The 20,079-nt window shown below is 40.4% G+C and overlaps 1 protein-coding gene across 1 annotated transcript in view; it reads right to left on the reverse strand.

Moving 5' to 3' along the window:
• cpne5b (copine Vb) overlaps positions 1 to 20,079 on the reverse strand; it is a 157,158-nt gene that overhangs the window by 12,541 nt on the left and 124,538 nt on the right. Inside the window, exons 11-16 of the mRNA XM_085775897.1 lie at positions 12,008 to 12,049; positions 11,721 to 11,796; positions 9,864 to 9,917; positions 9,039 to 9,100; positions 2,669 to 2,715; positions 165 to 346 (exon numbers count right to left, since the gene is read on the reverse strand). Coding sequence (XP_085632023.1) covers positions 165 to 346; positions 2,669 to 2,715; positions 9,039 to 9,100; positions 9,864 to 9,917; positions 11,721 to 11,796; positions 12,008 to 12,049 — 463 coding nt within the window. The remainder of the gene's footprint in view (positions 1 to 164; positions 347 to 2,668; positions 2,716 to 9,038; positions 9,101 to 9,863; positions 9,918 to 11,720; positions 11,797 to 12,007; positions 12,050 to 20,079) is intronic.

Consider the following 20,079-nt stretch of genomic DNA (forward strand, 5'->3'; position numbering starts at 1 on the left):
AGATCTTAATCAGAATATGGTTTAATATCTTCTACTCAAGCCATGCATAAAATCCATGTTTTATCACAAGCACATTAAATGAGAGTGTGATTTGGTAACGTAGCCTTGAGAGAAATGCATGGGACGGATTAATCAGAGTTGAGACGGGGGGAGGTTGACTTCACCAGGGGGAATTCATGTGACACCCGTCCATCAGGGGGCAGCTTGGCGCCGAAGCCCAGAGCGGGGAACATCTTGTCACTGTCGTAGTCCTGAATGATCTCGCCCACCGCCTTCAGGGCCATGGCGTAGGCGTTGAGCTGGTATGGGTTCATGTAGTGTAGTGAAGTGGACTGAGAGGGGTTACCTGTTGATCGATCAATAACCAGGTCATTGTGGTATTGTGATATGCATACACAAATTATCATTAAAGAAGCTCTTTGTTTTTTGCAATCACAGTTACTTTACTTTATTTGTTTATTTGGGGTGGACAGTGCACATTAATTAACATAAAAACATGTAAATGTGCCGGATTATAGCAGCAGTGCTAATTTCCATCCGGAGTCCCAAAACATAAAAACAGTACAGTGACAGAAAAACATAGTATTATAAACGACATAACAATGCAGACAACAAGGACATAGCAAAACAACTATAACGAGATAAAACATTGACATTTTTACAACACTTCCATGGGTGGGGGGACCAAAAGAGTTTCTGAAAGATAAAGTGCAAAAGTGCTGGGCCAAAGTGACAAGTGCTAGAGTGCAGGAGTGCATGGGTACCAAGTTGTATTGCACGATGCCCTAAAGTGCCAGATTGTATTGCACTATGCCCATACACACAGTTGCACAAGCAGGAGTGTGTAGATATTGCAAGAGATGTGATACATAATAGTAATTATGTAAGTACTACTAGAACCAAAAAAAAATACGTACACAGAAAAAACATTGTGTACAATTGACTGAAAAATAAAGACTCAAGTGGTACCCCGACAGTTGTTCTATATAAGTTACAGGTGGTTACATGTCTGGTTTGCTTGTAACCATGTTGAAAATGAACATGATTCCTGCTGCTACACAAAACCCAGATGTGATATTGTGGATGTGCGTCATGCAGATGTTTCCATTGCACCAAGTGAGGTGACCTGTGCTCAGCATTTGATTACCTGTACCTGTTATCTGATGGCAGACACCGTGGCCGTTTGCCCGGCCAGGCCGTCTTGTAATACAACTGATCTTATCTGGACTCCAGAGTGTAACAATAAATTGTATCTCACCTTGACCAGCACTAAAATCTCCACACAGAATGGAGAAACTGACCCAACACAGCTACATCTACTACATCTGTCGATCCTCCCATTACTATACATTTCACATCGTTTCTGGTAGCTGATAATGATTTACTGCTTATAAATAAAAATAGTAATTTTTTGAAAAAATGGATGGAAAAAACAGGCTCATAATTCCTAAATATTGTAGGCAGGAATGACAAACTTAATCAGCCGTAACTACCTCATTAATTAAGCTGACAGTGGCGGTGTTGGTTGAAATGGCTGAATTATTTTAAAACAATAACTAAAAGACCGCTGAAGAATTGGAAAAACTATAGCACTAACCTGACGATAAACATTGCTCAGTAAATAATACAAATTAACCACTCCAGATCAGAATAAGGCTACAAAGCACCTACACATCACCTTTAAACACAATAAGAGCGAACCTGTCAGTAGAAGATGTGCCCTCTGTCTACAAGTAGTGGGAGAAAATAGCAGTAATTTAACAAAACAATACACATATGACTGGAGCTCTCCTCCGGGGCCTGACCCAGCGGCATCCTCGTCCAAACAACTTGTCAATCATTCCAGACCCTTTATTACCTCCACTAAGGAGCTTGAGTTTTCACCATGTCTGTTTGTTTGTATCTTTCAGCAGAAGTATAGAAAAAAGTACTGAACTGGTTTTGCATTGAAACCATAGACTGTAAGAAGAATGGACGTAGCACCCGTGACGTCACCCATTGGTTTGGGGGAGTCTGTTTTGTGACCCTACTACAGGGATTTGAACTGCGCCATCTTGGATTTTAGTGGGAGTCTACTTTCCATATTTGGATGTTCACTGAGGTGGAAACTATCGGTAGAGACCAAAAAAAATAAAATGTACCAGGCTATAAATATGTTTTTTTAAGCTGTAAAGTCAGCTATTTTAACATGGGGGTCGATGGAGAATTGCTCACTTCTGGTCCCAGTCCCCAGAGGCCGCTAGAGAACTGCAGCTTTTTGAACGCAGAAGTGGTATTCACTTGTAGAACCCACAACTCCCCCCTGATTGAAACTGAAGGAGGGATGGGGCCAGAGAGCAACCCAGTGAACTTTAGGGCAGGTCCAGATCTTTTTTGTTTGTTTCTTCTAAGTCTGGCGCATTGTGACATTAGCTTTGACAGAGGTTTGCACTCTGGTGATGCCTTTGCAGTTCAGAGTGTATTGATGCAGCATTTAGGAGGAAGAACTTTCCAGGAAAGGCTATTGTTTATGGGTGACGCTGTGTGTACCACCCCGTGCGGCTGTGTGTGTGTGTGTTTGTGTGATTGATTTTGGAATCGGACATGCCACAGTCAAAGAGCACAACAATCTGTTCTTTCACCCACCCACACACACAGACACACACACTTTGCCGTTAGTATCACTCACCATTAGATGCTGTGAAATCGATGGCCACAGTGAAATTGATCTGAGTCCTAGAAGGGGGATGGAGAGAGGGACATGGAAAAACATCAATGACAGGGAACAACCACCCATAACAACATGCCAGGCCTCATTAAATTCCAGCACACACACACACACACAGACACATACACACAACATGAGGTGATGATACTTAAAACTTAGCAACACTCCACACTAAAAATGGCAATTATTCCTTATGATGATATACAAAGAAATCAATATTTAATATCATTGCCAGCTCTTGGCTTCAGGCTCTAATGTGCAGTTGCTCAGTTGTTAAATCTAAAAAAACATTTAAGCGATTGCACTTTAAATGTTGGTGCTGGTTTATCTGACTTCCACCTCCATGAGGAGGAGTAGCAGGAGGTGCTGAAAAGCCGGAGCTTGGTAACAAGCAATTAGTCTGATGGAGCACTTAAGAGCAAATCATAATCCAATTTTCCCTGCTGATGAAGCACTCCCCTCTTCTTGCTAATTTTGCTAATTTACGACAATGAGACGAGGCCTTCAGGGGCTGAACGACAGTCTCTCATTATCTACGAGAGCCACCAGAGAGGAAGACTGGGGAATGATAAATAAAATGAATGAGTTAAAGACTCGCATTAACCTTTCAGTTTGGGTGGGGATGGAGAATATGCCACAGTCTGACCCTGCTGACCTCAGCATTAATTAAACCTGATTTTATTAATTCATGAATACTCTGGAATGCATTACCATCTCTGCACGGGAAGGCAGATTGGAAATGTGTACATATACTGCACAGGCTAATGGTGGACATTGTTGTTCTCTTTCTTTTTGTCCTTGTTGCCTTTTTGTTTTTGCTGATAGGTTTCAGGCGTGTTTATGTGTTTGAGAGTGTGGTTAAGCCTTTGAGCTAAAGGTCACTGTTAGAAAAATCTCAGACATATTTGTTTGACTCTTGTCACCCTTTTGAACCTTTGTTAAATCTGCCAGTCTTGTTATTTTGTGTCGTTTCACTCTTTTCTTTCATTTTCCTTCCATCCTATAACAGCAGTTACTTTTCTCTGGAGGCAAAATTAACTTTTTCAGCAAGAATTTTCTCAGGCTGAACTAAATACTCTTAGCTTTCCCCAATTTTAGCTTTTCCCCTTTATGACACCACTTCAGCCTAATTCAAATTCAAGGCTGGTAAAAGGTAATGTTCCAATTATTAACCTGATATAAGGGCAGTGAACTATAATCAGCGTAGAGAGATGGCCCCTATCATTATGTCTGCAGCATATCTTGTCCTCTGGTCCTCACTCCTGAACTGTCCCGCTGCTGCAGACTGTGAGAGTGAGAAAAATCAACAGTCTGACTACTTTTCACTTTACCTCAGAGTGAAATGCTTTTGAGCTATTTGAACAGCCAAATTATTATTGTCCTCTTATGATTCCAGTGGTTGTCAAATTAGACATAAAAGCTGCCAGAGTTCACTCTTCATCATGATGAAAGCTGTAATACTAAACATTATAGAGAAGTGCTTTAACAGCTACGGGCATAGAAAAGATTTTTTTATGTCGTTTCAACGTTTTCATGCAGCAAACAGCTCTAGCAGTTGATGTGACGCATTTTTTTTTTTTTTAACCTTCATCCTTCCTTTACATTTGCAAGAACCAGCTCTTAGATGCGTCAGCGTAATGATGATATTTCTGAGGTGGTGCCACTAAACCTTAAAGTTATTGTATTATAGATCAGCCAGAGCCAGAAACTTTCAATGAAAGCTGTCACAGTTGTCAGCCCTGCCACAGCCCAGAAACCCCCTGACAGCCGACCCACTGTGATGGGACAGGAGACATCAAAGTACCACCCAGCTTTGGCTGAAAGGCAAACTTCACCTGAGAGCTACTTCAGGGTTTCTGCAGGTCATTAAAAAGCATTAAAAGTCATTAAATATATTTTGCTAAAATTAAGGCCTTAAATGGCATTAAAAGGCATTAAACCCGATTCTAAAAGGCATTAAAAAATTGATTGATTCATACAGTGAGATTTTGATATCATTACATCCCCAGGGTTCCTACACAAGTATGGAAAGTATGGAAAGTATGGGATTTGATTTTATACATTTCCAGGTCTGGAAAAGTATGGAAAATGGAAACTATTGTATGGAAATATATTTATCTGGGTTTGGTCTTATTCACATTATTATTTTTGTATGCGCTGTTGTACCTAGCTACAACATCTTGGAAATGATTTGGTTACATAATGGCATACAAATTCAGAATAATGAAAACAAATGATTAATTGCATGATTTATTAAAATGATAAACATCTATTTACTTAAATGTCATAAATAATAAAAAAAATTTACTGAGACACTGCAAAAACTCAAAATCTTTCCAAGAATATTTGTCTTATTTCTTGTCAAAACTAATCTCTTTCCACTTAAAATAAGACTCATCACCTAAAAACAAACTTGTTTTTAGATCATTTGCACTTGTTTCAAACAAATTTTCACTTGAAATAAGTAGAAAAATCTGCCAGTGAAAGGAAGTTTGTGCTTGTAATAAGAAAGAAAAACTTGCTCCACCATCTGATTTTTCTACTTATTTCAAGTGTAAATCAGCTTGAAAGAAGTAAAAAAGTGTCTAAAAACAAGCTACTTTTTATGTGATGAGTCTTATTTTAAGTATAATGAGATTTGTTTTGACTAGAAATAAGACAAATATTCTTGGTTACGAGTTTTTTGCAGTGGAAGTCCGGAAATTAGGGTCTGGAAAAAGTATGGAATTTGGAAATGTAAAATGTGTAGGAACCCTGCATCCCTATAAAGCACAAAGAGCAGAAAAATATGGGGATTATCCACTTAATCTACAGTAAAATTAAACGTGGGTGAAAAAATGGAGAATTTTCTAAATTCATATTTTTAGGTGGTGGCAGGCTACTGTTGACTTTTTTTTTATTTTTTTTATCGCTATCAGTAAAAATTGGAATCGGTGGGTCAGGCTTTTTAAAAATCGGTGATCGGCCAGAAAATTGCAGTCGGTGCAGCACCTCTATTGGTGTGATAAACATGCAGAACCAAGTAATTGGGTGTGTGTATGTGTATATAGGTAAGTGTATGTACGCACATGTATAGTATTTGCAGTCACGGGCATTAAAAATGTTTGAAATGGCATTAAAAAGGGCATTAAAATGCATTAAATTAGATTTGCTGGTACCTGCAGAAACCCTGTACTTGATATTCACACGTCAACCTCCCTGCTCCAAACCTAAACCGAGGTCCGAGGGCTGGATCCCTCTTTGAAGACGGTTTCGTTTCAGCCTGCTCACTTCAAATACAGTTGGTGTTTTAATGCTACAGGCCGCTCCCACCCAACTTATAAATGAGTTGAACAAAGTTGGTTCATGATGCCATTACATTCAACATAACAAGATAAAAAACATGTGTTTTAGCTACTAATATATTGATTCTTACAATTCTTGAGTAATTAACCATCAGCATAACTTTCAATAATACTTTTGCATGTGTCATTAATACTTTAAAGCGATATTTCTCCTTTTTTAAAACGGTAATTAAGTAGAATTATCCTTTTAAAGCTACGGTAACACTTAACTTGAATAGGTATTCATAAGATTGACATAACATTAGGTGCGTTTCCATCAGCTGTTTAGATGCGCATCGAGATGTATCGCATTGGAAAATGATGATGGAAACGCCGTGATTCGCATTAAAATCCTCTGATTCGCACAAAATGAAATACGCTCGCTATGGCCGGGTTTTGGTTGATTCGAATGGGATGGAAACAGCTGTATGCGAATCAAGTGTGACGTAGCGCACTTTCACCCCGTCTACTCCCGTGTTTGCAGTTCACTCACAAGACAACATCAGGGTTTCCGCTGTCACACAACAATTAATTAATTGTGGCGCATCGCCACGGCAAAATAAAAGCCCCCACACACCTTCATATGTGATGACTGCACAGTTCTTCATAGTTCCTCCTCAGTAAAAACCAAACTTATCAACCAGCGAATCCAGCGTTTATCATTAATAAAGTCTGGGGCGGCGCAACTCTCTCTCTCTCTCTCTCTCTCTCTCTCTCTCTCTCTCTCCCACACACACACACACACACACACGGGTCACGTTATTACGGTAATAAACCTATGCGCTAAATCGCACTAATGTGTTCAAATCAGACCGTCCGTCCGTCCGGCCGGGAGGGGGGGGGATGCAAAGTCCGTAGATGGAAACACACATGATTCGAATTTCTTTTAATGCGCATTTCCCAGTAATTCGAATCACTTTGGATTAGGGATGCACCGATGCATCGGTCTAACATCGACATCGGCCGATGTTCGGCTCGTTAACTGCCATCGGCCATCGGCAAAAAAAGATGACATTCACCGATGGCAGTGGCCGATGTTGGTCTAAATGCCGCATGAACAGCTGTGCTCGGGAGGAACCTTTCTTTTTTCCTTTGTTTGGGGGGGAAGATATTAGTGGTGCAACGGATCATCATTGATCTGTGATCTGTTCGGATCAATATCTTCGGTTCAGCACACATGTGATCCGCGGATTGATTTTTGAAAAAAAAAGTTGCGCGCATGTTTAATAAACACGCTTGATATGTGCAGCGTGGTCATGGCGAGCGGAGGAACGGAGGAGCCTGAACGCCCCTCGTCATTTAAATCCCCTGTATACACCCGTTAGAGAGGAACTCGTCTGGTCGCTTTTTTTCCCTCTAACCTCCGCCTGGCCACGTGTATGTATTTACAACGACGCCAGCGAGAAATCAATAAATGGAGCGGTGGATTACGTAACTGTTATAAACATTACGTTACGCAGCGCGTCTGCGTCGCGGTGCCACAGAGACAAGAGCTGGGACACAGGGGGCGGCCAGGTAGACTACTACACTGATGTTGCAACGAGACAGACGCCAGGTGAAGGCAGAGAGCCTCCGTTCTCACTCGTTACCAGTCACAAGTCATGTAGTTAACTATCACAATTACTCTGGGGCTTTTTAATTGAGGTAAAAATGTAGCATAGCCACGGGAGAAATCCTGCTTAGTTCCTCTTTCAGTGTACATTATACAGATTATTTTTAGTTCATCAACTGTTTGGGAAAAAACAACAACCTTTTATCCTTCTGTCTCTGTGTTACTAGCCTACTGAGCAAGTTGGTTAATTGCAGATAAACGGGGTTAGGGAGAGAAGTTGAAGTAATTTGACATATTTGAGCATTTTATTAAAAAAACCACTGTAAGTGTTTTAAGGTTATGTCAAGTAAAAATTGACATTAAAGTTTGTTTTTGTTTCATAAATTTGTCTAACTGAATTTGTGCTCATTAAATAATAATATGATGAAGAGCTGAAAGACTTTTAAAATAGTTCAGTAGCCTAATGTTTCTGTGGCACCAAAGACGGAATAAATAACAAAAAGAAAAAACATCGGCATCGGCCATCGGCCAAATTGTTATTTTAAACATCGGCATCGGCATCGGCCCAGAATTTCACAATCGGTGCATCCCTACTTTGGATGGAAACATGGCTACTATCATAACCATGACATAACAGCTGTCATAAACATCAATGACAGCTGTCGTTAAGTGTCATTCGGTAAGTTATGTCACTTTTAATGCAAAGTTGACATTGTTTGAGATGTTTTTGTTCTGACAACTTGACATAAAGACAATTTAAACTGTCATAGCAGACCTAATTGCCAAACTTTAAAAATTATGTCAAGTTCTCATAACAAGGACATCTCAAATAATGTCAACTTTGCATCAAAAGTGACATAACTTACCGAATGACACTTAACGACAGCTGTCATAAGTATTCATTGATGTTTATGACAGCTGTTATGTCATGGTTATGACAGTTTTATGTCAATCTTATGAATACCTATTCAAGTAAAGTGTTACCAAAGCTACTATAAGCAATATTTTTAATTGTTGCTAAAATTGCTAGATGTTGGTAAAAAGGTTAGCGTGTACATTAAATAACAAACACATTGATACCTAACGTTTTAGTGTTTTTTAGCCTGTTGTTTTGGTTTCATGTCCCTGAACTTTCAGTGTTATTGTCAGATGCAGCAGGGTAAACACACTGCACGCTACTGGCCCTGAATTGTAAATAATGACCTCATCCTGCACAGGTAGACATGAATATAAAATCAAATCAATAAAGCCATCACACATTTTCTTGGTTTTCCAACATTCCTGCCTTTTTGCCCCTCCTATTTAACCAGGCCTTATAATCTGCCCTTCACTGATCTGCCCCTTATCAAGTTATGTTTCACCACAACACGCAGTTTGAACAGGATTGCGTCACATAAGGAATTAAAGAGGCGGATGATGGTTTCCTTTAAGTATGCAAACCGTTATTTCCACTCACCCTCCTTTGATGTAATCTAAGAACGTGAACTCTGACTCCACTGAGAACGAGAGCAGGGTCACCTGAAATTACAGACAAGGAGAGATTTGATTAAACACAGTGGTCCTGTTGTTTTCCTCTCAAATCCACAAAAAAAAAAAACCCTTCACATCTCGACAAAAGATGTGAGGCAGCTGCTTTCTGATGATTGATTCATTTACATGGCCAGAGGACAAATTTGAAGAGAGGATGAGACACATTTGTATGCATTACTTGCACATGCCCACACTGCTGGGTAAGTTGTGTGAAAAATTCTGTCTCAATTGGTTTTTGGTGTCGCCCACTGTGATCTCTCAGATCTCATGTCCTTCAACTTCTGCAGCGCCTTCATCCTTCATTTTGTCCCACTTACATACTTTACTGCTTCCAGTTTTCTTTACTCACTACATCTCTGCACGACACCTTTCAAAAATCCAAACACAGCTTCCATCACTATACCCTATAGCGTCTGACACCACAGCGCATGCACAGGTAGTCCATGTGCACGCAGCAAAAACTGATTAATACTATTGTGTGTTGTGTTGTAGCTTAACCTGAAAACTACCAACTCAACAAAGCTTCTTATTTTCAAAACCAAAGTCTATGATTAATTGGTGTGTGATATGCAAATTAATGAGGGAATCTGTTCCTTTTCCTTTCACAACAAAGTACAGATTGGCATTTTCTTCCAAGGAACCGAGACTTGCATGATAATTAAAGAAGGAATCATTTATCAAAAGGGAACTAGGTGTGGAGCAGAGAGGAGGCACAGTGCCAGTCCTGATTAGCTGCTGGGGCCATACTCACTGTTCCAGAGTTGACATATTTCTTTTTCTTCATTTTCTTCTTGGTATTAATAACCTAAAACATAAACAACAAAGACATATGTAATCTAGAATTGGTACAAAATATTTTTAATGCTTTGAATTAAGGCATATACACGGTATATTTTTTACCCTATAGATATGCATGATATTTTAAAGTAAAAGCATATTACAGTGCATAAATTAATTACGTGCATGCTAGGCTGTGCTCTTCACATATAAACATTTTATCCAAACTGTGACACAACCGCTCAACCTTTAATCCTTCCAACAAATTACTGCATTAGTCCCCTGTAATTATAGGAATCCCTGTAATTTCTTCCTTGCAGGATTTGGCTGGTAATGATGTATTTCTACATGTGCTGAAAGAGAATTCCCCCGACTTATCGCACTGCCTTTTCACACATGCACTCCTTGTACTTCACTATATAATTTCTTTCCAACCGGGTGCTGCAAATGTAATAACAGGGGGGCTGTAGGTGGGCGTGATGAGAGGTACATGCCATCAAGCAAGAATGTATGTAGTTTGTGGGTTGAACAATGGGTTCATGTGCAACTAATGGAAAAAATATCAGGGGCTGTAAGTTGAAAAAAGGTGGTTTGCGCACAAGGGAACAGATGGATATCATGGGGAAGTGCAGCTCATGTATGAAAATATAATACAACACTTTATCCTTCAATCAGACTCTTAAACGGAAGAAGATTGGAAATTCAAATCTAAATCTCAGGCCACGGAAAAATCGATGGGCGAGGGACGCTTAAGGTGTGCGACTTACATTTACTGCAGCGGTATTGTATCGGCTCCAGAACAAGAGAGAAATGTCAATTCAGAGACCAAAGACGTCTCAGCTCATTACCTTGATTCTCTATGGCTGCTAGGCATGAAAGTGACAGGCCCTAATTTAACATGGAGGGATGGCAATTTGTCTGACACACTGAACAATCTGCTGATGCAAAAACTAAAGGGCCTTTCAGTCTCACTGGGAGGTAGAGAGGAATCAAGAGTAGCATATAATGGAGTTGACATCCAAACGACAGGTATTTGTCCTTCAGCTGAAGGCCACCAAGCCACGGGGGCACCGACGTATCGACGTGTCCTCATTTTTTTGCTAATATTTTGACTCATAAAGGGATTTATTTTCCAGTGGTGACCAGAGCACCTCCTCATAGATTTACAAAATAAATTCCTCTGCACAGAATAAGTGGCGATTTCCATATATGTAGGACACGTTTTCGATCCTCGCCCTCACCCTCTGAATCGTGGGTGAGACATTTAAAAGAGTTGTGTTTATAATTTGCATACAGAGCCGTATTGTGTGCTATTAAGAGACACGGTAAGCTATCCCATGAGAAGTATTGAGAAATTGCTATGATCATTTTAAATCCCTGGATTGTTCTGCTATTAATCCTGTTTCACGCTGCTGCTAATAGCTCCATTTCCATGTGTGTCAGCATCCAGGTGATTATAATAGCAAAATAAATCTTGGGATTTGGAGGAGGAGGAACATGGGCTGAAGAAATATCTGCTCAGGGGGGGAAAAAGTGGGGAGGCATGCACAGACACTCCAGTATACGAATGCCCTTTTAAAAAACTGAATAAGGAATGTATGGAGAAATGTATTTTGTAACCGTTGAACACATGCATTAGTTTTCTACAGAATGAGAAGGTTTCCATACTCAGGAGTTTGCCGGAGTAATGGGAAACTGTGCAGCAGTGATGTCAGAGATAGAAATGTCACTCGTGTCAGAAATAGGATCCAAGACACCCGACGTACGGGGAATCCAGATCTCAGGAGCCGCGAATACGTTTTTGAACCGAGAAAACAGTGAAATTACTCACTTCGTATACATTGAACTGGCTCTGCCCTCGAGCTAGCTCTCGGTAGCTGGTCGTAAAATCCCCAATGAAGTCATGGCTGCGAGAAGGAATACAGGCGGAGAAACACCAGTGAGTCTATAAAACATCAGGTGTAAATAACAGGACAAGATGGAACTTCATGAGAGGGCATTTCTTATTTTGGATAAATATTCATAAAAAAGTTTGTCCCTGTAACTTTTGAATAAATTGCTGATTGTTACTTTAGTGGTCTTATCAACAGTTGAGTCACGTTCGTTAGTCACACTCACCTGCCGTCTCGGTCCCAGTCATACACCTCCACCTTGATTGTTCTGGAAAGAAAAGAAAGACCAAGCACACAGCCAGTTATTGTTAGATCCTCATAAACCAGTTGACATGGAATTCAAGTGGCAAGAAAAATAACCAAATCCTTTGAAACTATAATGTCTCATTTTGTCCTAAAATATAGTCAGACCTTCAAGTTACAATAGTGAACAACAGCAGTTGGGTTTAGCTAATAACACACCAGTGTAGTCCAAATGATAAAAAAGAGAGAAACAGAATAGAATAGACAAGGACTGACAGTTCAATAACTAAAAAAGTACAAGAAATGAAATAGCAACTAAATATGAATAAAGAAGAAACTATTGTAAACAAGTACACAATGTGCAGTGTACTCTAGGATTTTTTTTAAAGATGTGGTGCCTGGACGATCCGGTCGCATGCCAATAACAAACAGCGCTATGCGGAGATGAATGAACGGAAGACATGCGGCGGTGGTGTATTTGCGATAATTAAAAAAAATAATAATAATAATTTTGAAGGAGCAGCGGCTAAGATTTAGGAATGGCAGCCCGCCACTCCAAAATGAATGTAGAGGAAACACTGCAGGAATTACATTTTGAGTCTGTTGGTCATAAGAAACATCTGCAGATATGAACCGTGACTCATACAAACAGATCCCAGAAGACATGTTAACCTGAATTGTTGATTTTAATAAAGCTGAAAGACAAGTCTAGATGTTCACGGTCCACAGAGAGACAAATCAACTGTCTGTAAAAGCAGATGATAGTTCTAGGGCTACTCTCCCTAGAAGTGAATAAGTAGCTAAGATGAGACCAAAAACACAACAGACTGATCAGCTTTCGAACAATGGCTTGAGGCTCAAAGGAATTGGATCTGGTTCATGAAATAAAAACCAGCAGGAGGAAGCTGCTTCGCCCCTGGAGTTCACCAAAGGGCAGCTTGACACTTCACCAGGCTGCAGGGGAAATGTTCTTTGAATTGATGAAGCTCAAGTTTAATTGTGTGGGAATAACTTGCATCAGTATGGACGGTGTCAAAGGGCGCTCTTTAACAACATGGACACATCCTAAAGGTGGAGGGAGACTTCATGACTTGGGCTTTTCCTGCCTTTAAGCCTGGACAGCTCAACATCCTCAAGGGGAGGACGAATCCCCGAGTTGGTCAAACCCTCGTACAGAGCAGGGCATTTAACTGATCTAACTATTAAAGTAGAAAGGGTCAGAAACTGCAGGGCACCTTCTGAACACTCTGCAACACTGATTCATTCACTATCTGCAAAAACAATGTAAGAAATGGGGAAAAAATGCAGTGTACTTCTCAACAACAACCTCGTTAGACGAGGCTTTTGTAATTAACAAGGACTGGAGACAACAAACAACAGGTGTGTCAGCTGCTTCCTGTCTGATCACATCAGCTCTACAAGTCTAATGGCTCTTTTCCAACGGCACTGCTTGGATGTACTTGTTTTTTTGCCTTTCCACTAGGGATGGTAGCCTTCCTGGTAACACTTGGTAGGCTACTATCCTTTATCCTTTTCACTATTATCCATTTTCTTATTGGTAACACCTCAGGCGAAGTTCCAAACAAGTTGATCCGATACTAAAACGCCAACTGACTGCCAGAGTCACGAGCGCAACGTGCGACACAAGAATCAAACCCCCTTTTTTTAAAAACACACCGGAGACAGCGAGCACTGATCTGTACTGTGACTGTTGTTGTTTTTCTTACACAAGTTAAATGCCTGCTTTGTGGAAAACCACACCATGGTCCATCAATAAGGTGCAGACGAGTGTGTTTAGTTTAGTTCAGTTTATTTATTTGCACCATAAAAAATAACTATATTGGAAAAGAAACTATTATGAATCTTGATTTATCAAATAAGCTTTCAGTCTTGACTTAAAATTATTGAGGGATGAAAATATTTTTTGCTACATGAAGATGAGATTTCCAAAATATAGAACCTCTGTAATCAGATCAAAAGAAAACTGACTATGTGCAGCAGAAAGGAGGATGAAGTTTATCAATGTGTCTTGTGTTGTAAGAATGGACCTGAGAGTTAACGGTGAAGAGTTCATTGAAAGATATGGGCAGCAAATGTGAAAGATGAATATGTTTATAAATAAATATGCATGATTGAAGTATCATAAACTGACAATGTGTGAAGTTTCTTAAAAAGAAGATTTTTTAAATTTCTTTTGTGGGGTTAACAATTTCTGTAAGTTAGTAGGATATGTGCTAGCCCAAACAATACTGCAATAACTTAGATGTGGATAAATTAAACGATAGTACAGTATGTTGAGAGCATTCTGAGATATGAAAAGAGCGAGCGAGATGGAGCGACCATAGCATGCCATGACGATCCCCGCCCACGCTGAGGAGGTACAATGAAGCACTCAATTGTAAATGGAAAATGACCTAAGCCAAGTCGAGTTGAGTGGAGCTGTAATGGTTTGTAATGACTCACTGATTCACCACGTAGAGTTCATCTTAATCTAAACATAGAAAACGTGAGATGTTTTTTTTTCTAAGGGATGCTTCAGCGGCTGAACAAGGCTGCAGATTCGTGAAAGAGAAGATGTCAACTTACATAAAGAACTCGCTCCAAAAACTGTAACTTGAAAACCGCAGCATATGTTAACTCCCAACATTTAAAAGAAACGTCAGAAAAAAAGACACGTTGATGACATTTTACACAAATGCAGCAGAAACAATGTCCCTGCAGAGTGAGGAGGGGAAAAAAGAAACTTTTTGGCACTTTCATTCCTTAGTCACATTGATCTCACCCCCGTGTCTCCCTGCTCTCCCCCACCTCGTCTTACACAAGTACTGACATCAGCCCAGATCCAAAGAAAATAAAAGCACGCGGCACATCAGAGACTCTTTTCTGTCACTGTGGAATTGAAAGATGCCTGAAATAAGCCCAACTTCCTCGCTGCCACCTGGCCCCTGTCGTTCCTTGGTGACAGTTTGTTCTTTTGAGGTTATCTTCAAGGCTGTGAGCTAGAGAAAATGTGCCTGTCACCTAGGTGGTGGAAACATGATGCGTCTCATCCACCATGGCAAAATAAAGCGAATAGGTATAGAGTTAAGACGGATAGAGAGGGAGATAGTAGAAGAAAAAACAGAGGACAAGTCAGAGAAAAGACTCTTTCCCCCTAGATCCACAGGAATGAAATTTAGTGCTTAATGCAAGTGGTGCAGTCTCACTGTACGCCACGCCGCGAGAAAAATAACGGAGGTGGAAACTGTCGTCACGTCGACTTGGAGCATTTCCCGTCGTTTCATTCCAAATCTTTTTGCGTCCTAACTTACGGCCGCATCAAAGGAATCAGGTGCTCAGATCCTCGAGTTTCCCCTCCAACCCTCAGAACAATATACACTCCAGAAAGTAATCTGCCGCAGATATCTTCGGCTACTATTCAGAGGAATCTTTAATGAACATGACTCATCTTCAGTAATGGAGGCGCATATAATTGAGGTGGAGGAAAAAAAAGGAGACTGTGTTTGACGCTGAACAATCCTTCAGCTCCAATTACACAGATCTGGCTCTGATCTTTTGCCAGGGACCAAAATAGACTGTGTCTGAGTAGGGCTACCATGTTAATGAGGAAGAATTGATTCTTTTGATGTTTTTAATGAATTATAAGCATTAAAATATATATATATATATATACCTTTCGTACCATATATAGAGAAGCTGTGAAAGATTTATATATAGCAAGAAGGCGAGAATTTCAAATTTCCCAACTTGGAAGCAGCTTTGATTTCTCCGCTAGTTTCACATTCAGTCTTCTCCTTGACTCACTCATTTGGAGCACGGCCTTTGACATATTGGATTTCTTTTTCCTTTTCCGTTTGTTGCGCTCGCCTTTGCTGCCTGTTATCTGTTATTCTCCTCTCCTTCATTTCTCCTCTCCCCCTGTCGTCTCCGCTCCTATTAGTTTCCTTGTCTTATTTGCCTTCCCCTTACACTTTCCTCCTCTTTGCCAAAACGTAGTCGGCTGTCACCGGGGATTCAACTGGATCCTGTCACTTGAAGGACAGTCGGCCTAATGAAAGCGCCACCCTGACACCAGCCAACGAAGTTGGAGGGTGGTGGTTAACAACAGATCTGATCGCCTTTGGCAACGGATCAGATCTGGGACATATTGTTTTCCACAAGTGGCTCTTTTCCTTTGACAGGTTTTTGCTGATGAATTACAGAGCGTCTGTATAACTGCGCCTTTTTTTCACAGCTGCTGTTGTGAATCTGGAATCACTGCATCATAGCTGTGCCATTCGATTCTCGGGAGTCATAAAAACAGGATATGTGAAGCAAGGATTTCAGTAAACAAGATAAATCGTTAAAAACTTTTAATCTTGAATACTGTTTTCGACAAGTTCCTGTGCTTGTGAACAGCACGAATAACCACAGAAATGAATACCCAACACCACACTGGCCTTAGAAAAGGTCTGTGGCTGGACAGGACAGGCTGTCGGCTCAAATGAGGTGCAACTGTCAACCAGGGATCTGCAGCCGGCTCTACATGTCCCACAGGGACAGTAATTGTTGTAGCTTACAAGACAGCGAAGTGCGCTGTCTTCCAATCGCACAAGAAATAAAAAAGAATGAAGTCAAGTTTAAAAATGATCTCACATTTAAAACCTATCAAAGTAAATGGCACAAGCCGGAGGAACAGAATAGCACCATTGTTCAGCTGCCGAGATAACAGCCCTGATTTGTCTGATTCAAGAGACGAGAGTCATGCAATCGGTGGAAAGTATGCATCATCTCTCTTAGCCGGCGCCGCACGTTGCTTCTTCTTTTGTGACTTCAAGAGGCGTCTGTTGGAAATCTTAAGTGATCTTTGTTGAGCTAACTAAAGCTGCTTCTTCTCCCTCTTTGCTGCAGCAAACGAGAAAAACACGTCCAAGCTTCAACTTAGGAATCTAATTGGAGCAAAGTCAGTGACCTGTAGCTCGTCCTCTGACATGCACCTTCTCCAACTTGTGCACGACTTGAACACAGATAACGTGCTGTCAGAGCAACAAGCACCAACCGTCCCCTTTCATGTAGATACACCAGCAATAAACATGTGGATGTTTCATGTACACGTCATCTTTACCTCGTGTGTCTCCAACCAACCATCACCATTCGAGGGCATTTTAAAAGCTGAGAGCTCACACTTGGAGACAAAGCATCTTGAGAAGTCTCAGTGTTTTCTGGCGGCTGATGCAAAGCAGCTCCTTTTGATTTTGCATCCATGTTATGCACATTTCAATTTGCAAATAAAACTGAATGCAAACAGTAGAAAACGTGATAAAGTCGTAGCATTTTTAGAAGTTTTTACGCTCGGTTGAAGTGGAAACGTCGCATCGTAACAATAAAAACAAAACGCAACCGAGTGTAATGGAAAGACAATGAATAAATCATGAAGCGCACGTGACTTAAATATCTACTGAAGCTTCTGCTCAAGTGGAGAGACTGAAACAGACAAACGGATCACATGTGCCGAGCAATGAGGAGACTTAATACAGTCAAATCAACATAAACAAACATAAACTCTGTATTCTCCTCATGTTTTCTATCGTTTGAGATTTGTTTGAAGCTGTAATCTTGTTGAATCAAAATTTCTCTCACTGATTTTCTGGATTTTTGGACAGAAACCAAGTCGGCTCAGCTGAGTCCAGTGAGTCCCGGGCCAAACCGAACGTTCAGACTTTCCCTGCTTCTCTGTCTAAATCTATAGGAGAGAGCAACTGGGAATATTTTGGGTTTGTTTGTAACAATCTTTTGGTTTACTGTGAATATTATATGAATATTTAGCATCAATCATATCTGTGATCTGATGTAAAGTACATAAATCCAACATCCATAACACTAAGAAGTGTTCAGAAAAACTACTTTGAGATGGGGCTCTGACATTTCAGTTCATCGCCATGGAAACAAAGTCTTAAGTCAAGTCTTGTACTGTAGTGCATTTTCTTACTTTGATGCTCAGCACCCAGAGACTCGATGTGATCATGGCGAGCATGTCACAAAGACGTAGCTACAGCAGCGTCTTGAGGGCTCAGCCTGAACCATCTGGATTCAGACTCTTCAGGACTAAAGACAACAACAGTCTCTCCGTCTAATGTTGTGTTCAGTCATTGAGTTCAAGTCATTCAGCCAGAACCGCCTCTTGCATGATGTTAACTAGGTCATGTTTTATCTACTTGTACAGTATATATTTGCAGTATTTCCTGTTTTAGTTTAGTTTATTTTACCTTTCCATCTCCACTTCCTGCCATTGTGTATTTCCAAACACTGTGGTTGTCTGTTCCACACCCTGAAAGTCTTCACTTGTGTCTTATTATCCACCTCATCCTTGTGTATTTTTAATCTCTGTGCTTCCCCAGTGCCACTTCATCTTCATCTCCTCTAGTGTTAGTGTTGCTGCCGATTTACTGCTCTTTGTTTGGCTGTTTGTTTTTGATGGGAACGACCTTGGTTTGGTTTTATTTTACATTTTGTTTCTGTTTAGTGAATGACTCCTGAGCCTATTGAGTCCTTCCCCTTCTATTTTACCTGTTGTTACAGAGTCTGATCAAGGTGATTTTATGCACTTTCTATGAACAACAAGCTGATGTTTAACTTCTAAAAGTATGTGTCTTCATTATACTTTTAATAATGGCAATTAGTGCGAGCTGATTTAGCATTTATTTTTATGGGCGTCACATTAGTATTTTTAAAATCACTGGAAGCTTTAATTTCCTTGATGGCTGTAAACAATAATTGCACAGATCAGAAGAGGTGACAGTGTGAGGGGCCGTGTCCGTCGCGTAAATGTAACATCACAGAGCTTGAAAAAATAATTTACTAGTGTGTCTTGAGAACTATATAATTAAATAGACAGACAGACCTTCCCACTCCCGCCTCGCAGGAGTATGGACACAAGAAACAAGCGAACACAGACACACCAAGTTTACTCCTCACCCACGCACCAGTATAGAACCCGTTTATAGCACTGTCCTGGTGATATTTCAAGTCTTGCAGCATTTTAGGCTGTTTTTGCTTGTGGCTTGTCACATTTCATTATACTCTCTCTCTCTCTCTCTCTTCCTCTTTCTCTCTGTGCAGTTTTGCATGGCACAGGCTCATTTCGGGAATGCCTTTGATGCCGTGCTCAGTCCCTTGTGTATTATTGGCACTGACAGGGAAGTGACCCCTTCTCTGGCTCATGTGTGATTGGCTGGGTCACAAGGTTTCACCTAATATTTCCCAAGTATCAAAACACTTCTTGAGGCGAGCCCATCAGTGGCTGTAATCCCCTGTCTGTCTGTCTGTCTGTCTGTCTGTCTGATAGAGAGACATGAGAGAGGAGAGACAGAAAAAGATGCAGCATGCCACATGAAATATTTTCTCCTTCTCTACAAAACTAATCCGTCTGTCACTCCTTTCTCATCTTCCCTCACAGCTCCTTCATGATTTAGCTTGTTTTCCCAGCGCTGTCTTTTAAATTCGAGACAGTCAGATAAACCGTGCGAAAAATGAATTCCTATCCACCCTGACACAACACGTCTACATTAATCATGGTCCTGCTGAGAGACCAACCTGTTATTATTTTAGATACTTAGCCTGTGCTCCTGTGTTGATGGGGCACAAAGATCAAAAACCAACCATTATGAGCAAATTAAATTAGTCGTCAAAGTCTCTTTTTAATTATACATTTGCACACTCAGTTATCATTTATCATATCATTTTTAAAATATTGTTTTTGTTGTTTTGTTTTTTGGGGTTTTTTTTTGCAATTAACTGATAATGATGAATAATTAAATTGTTTCATTAGTTGGTTGAAAATGCTAATGTCCCCTGGCTGACGTTTTAATATTCCCAGCTGTTTCACATTGGACTGAAGCTAAAACGCTGCTAAGCTAAACAAGCAGGTGTCAGAAATTTAGCACTGGTTATGGAAGAAACAGAAATAAACCAGTTATATTATTTCTAATATGACAGAGCTACAAGTCCGGTCGCTTTTCTGCTGTTTTGCTAACCCTCCTCTCGCCCATGTGCATTTGTTTACAACAAAGCCGGCGA

Source organism: Trachurus japonicus, chromosome 5 (genome assembly GCF_045865225.1).
Source record: "Trachurus japonicus isolate A0001 chromosome 5, Traja_1.0".
Classification (NCBI taxonomy): Eukaryota; Metazoa; Chordata; class Actinopteri; order Carangiformes; family Carangidae; genus Trachurus; species Trachurus japonicus.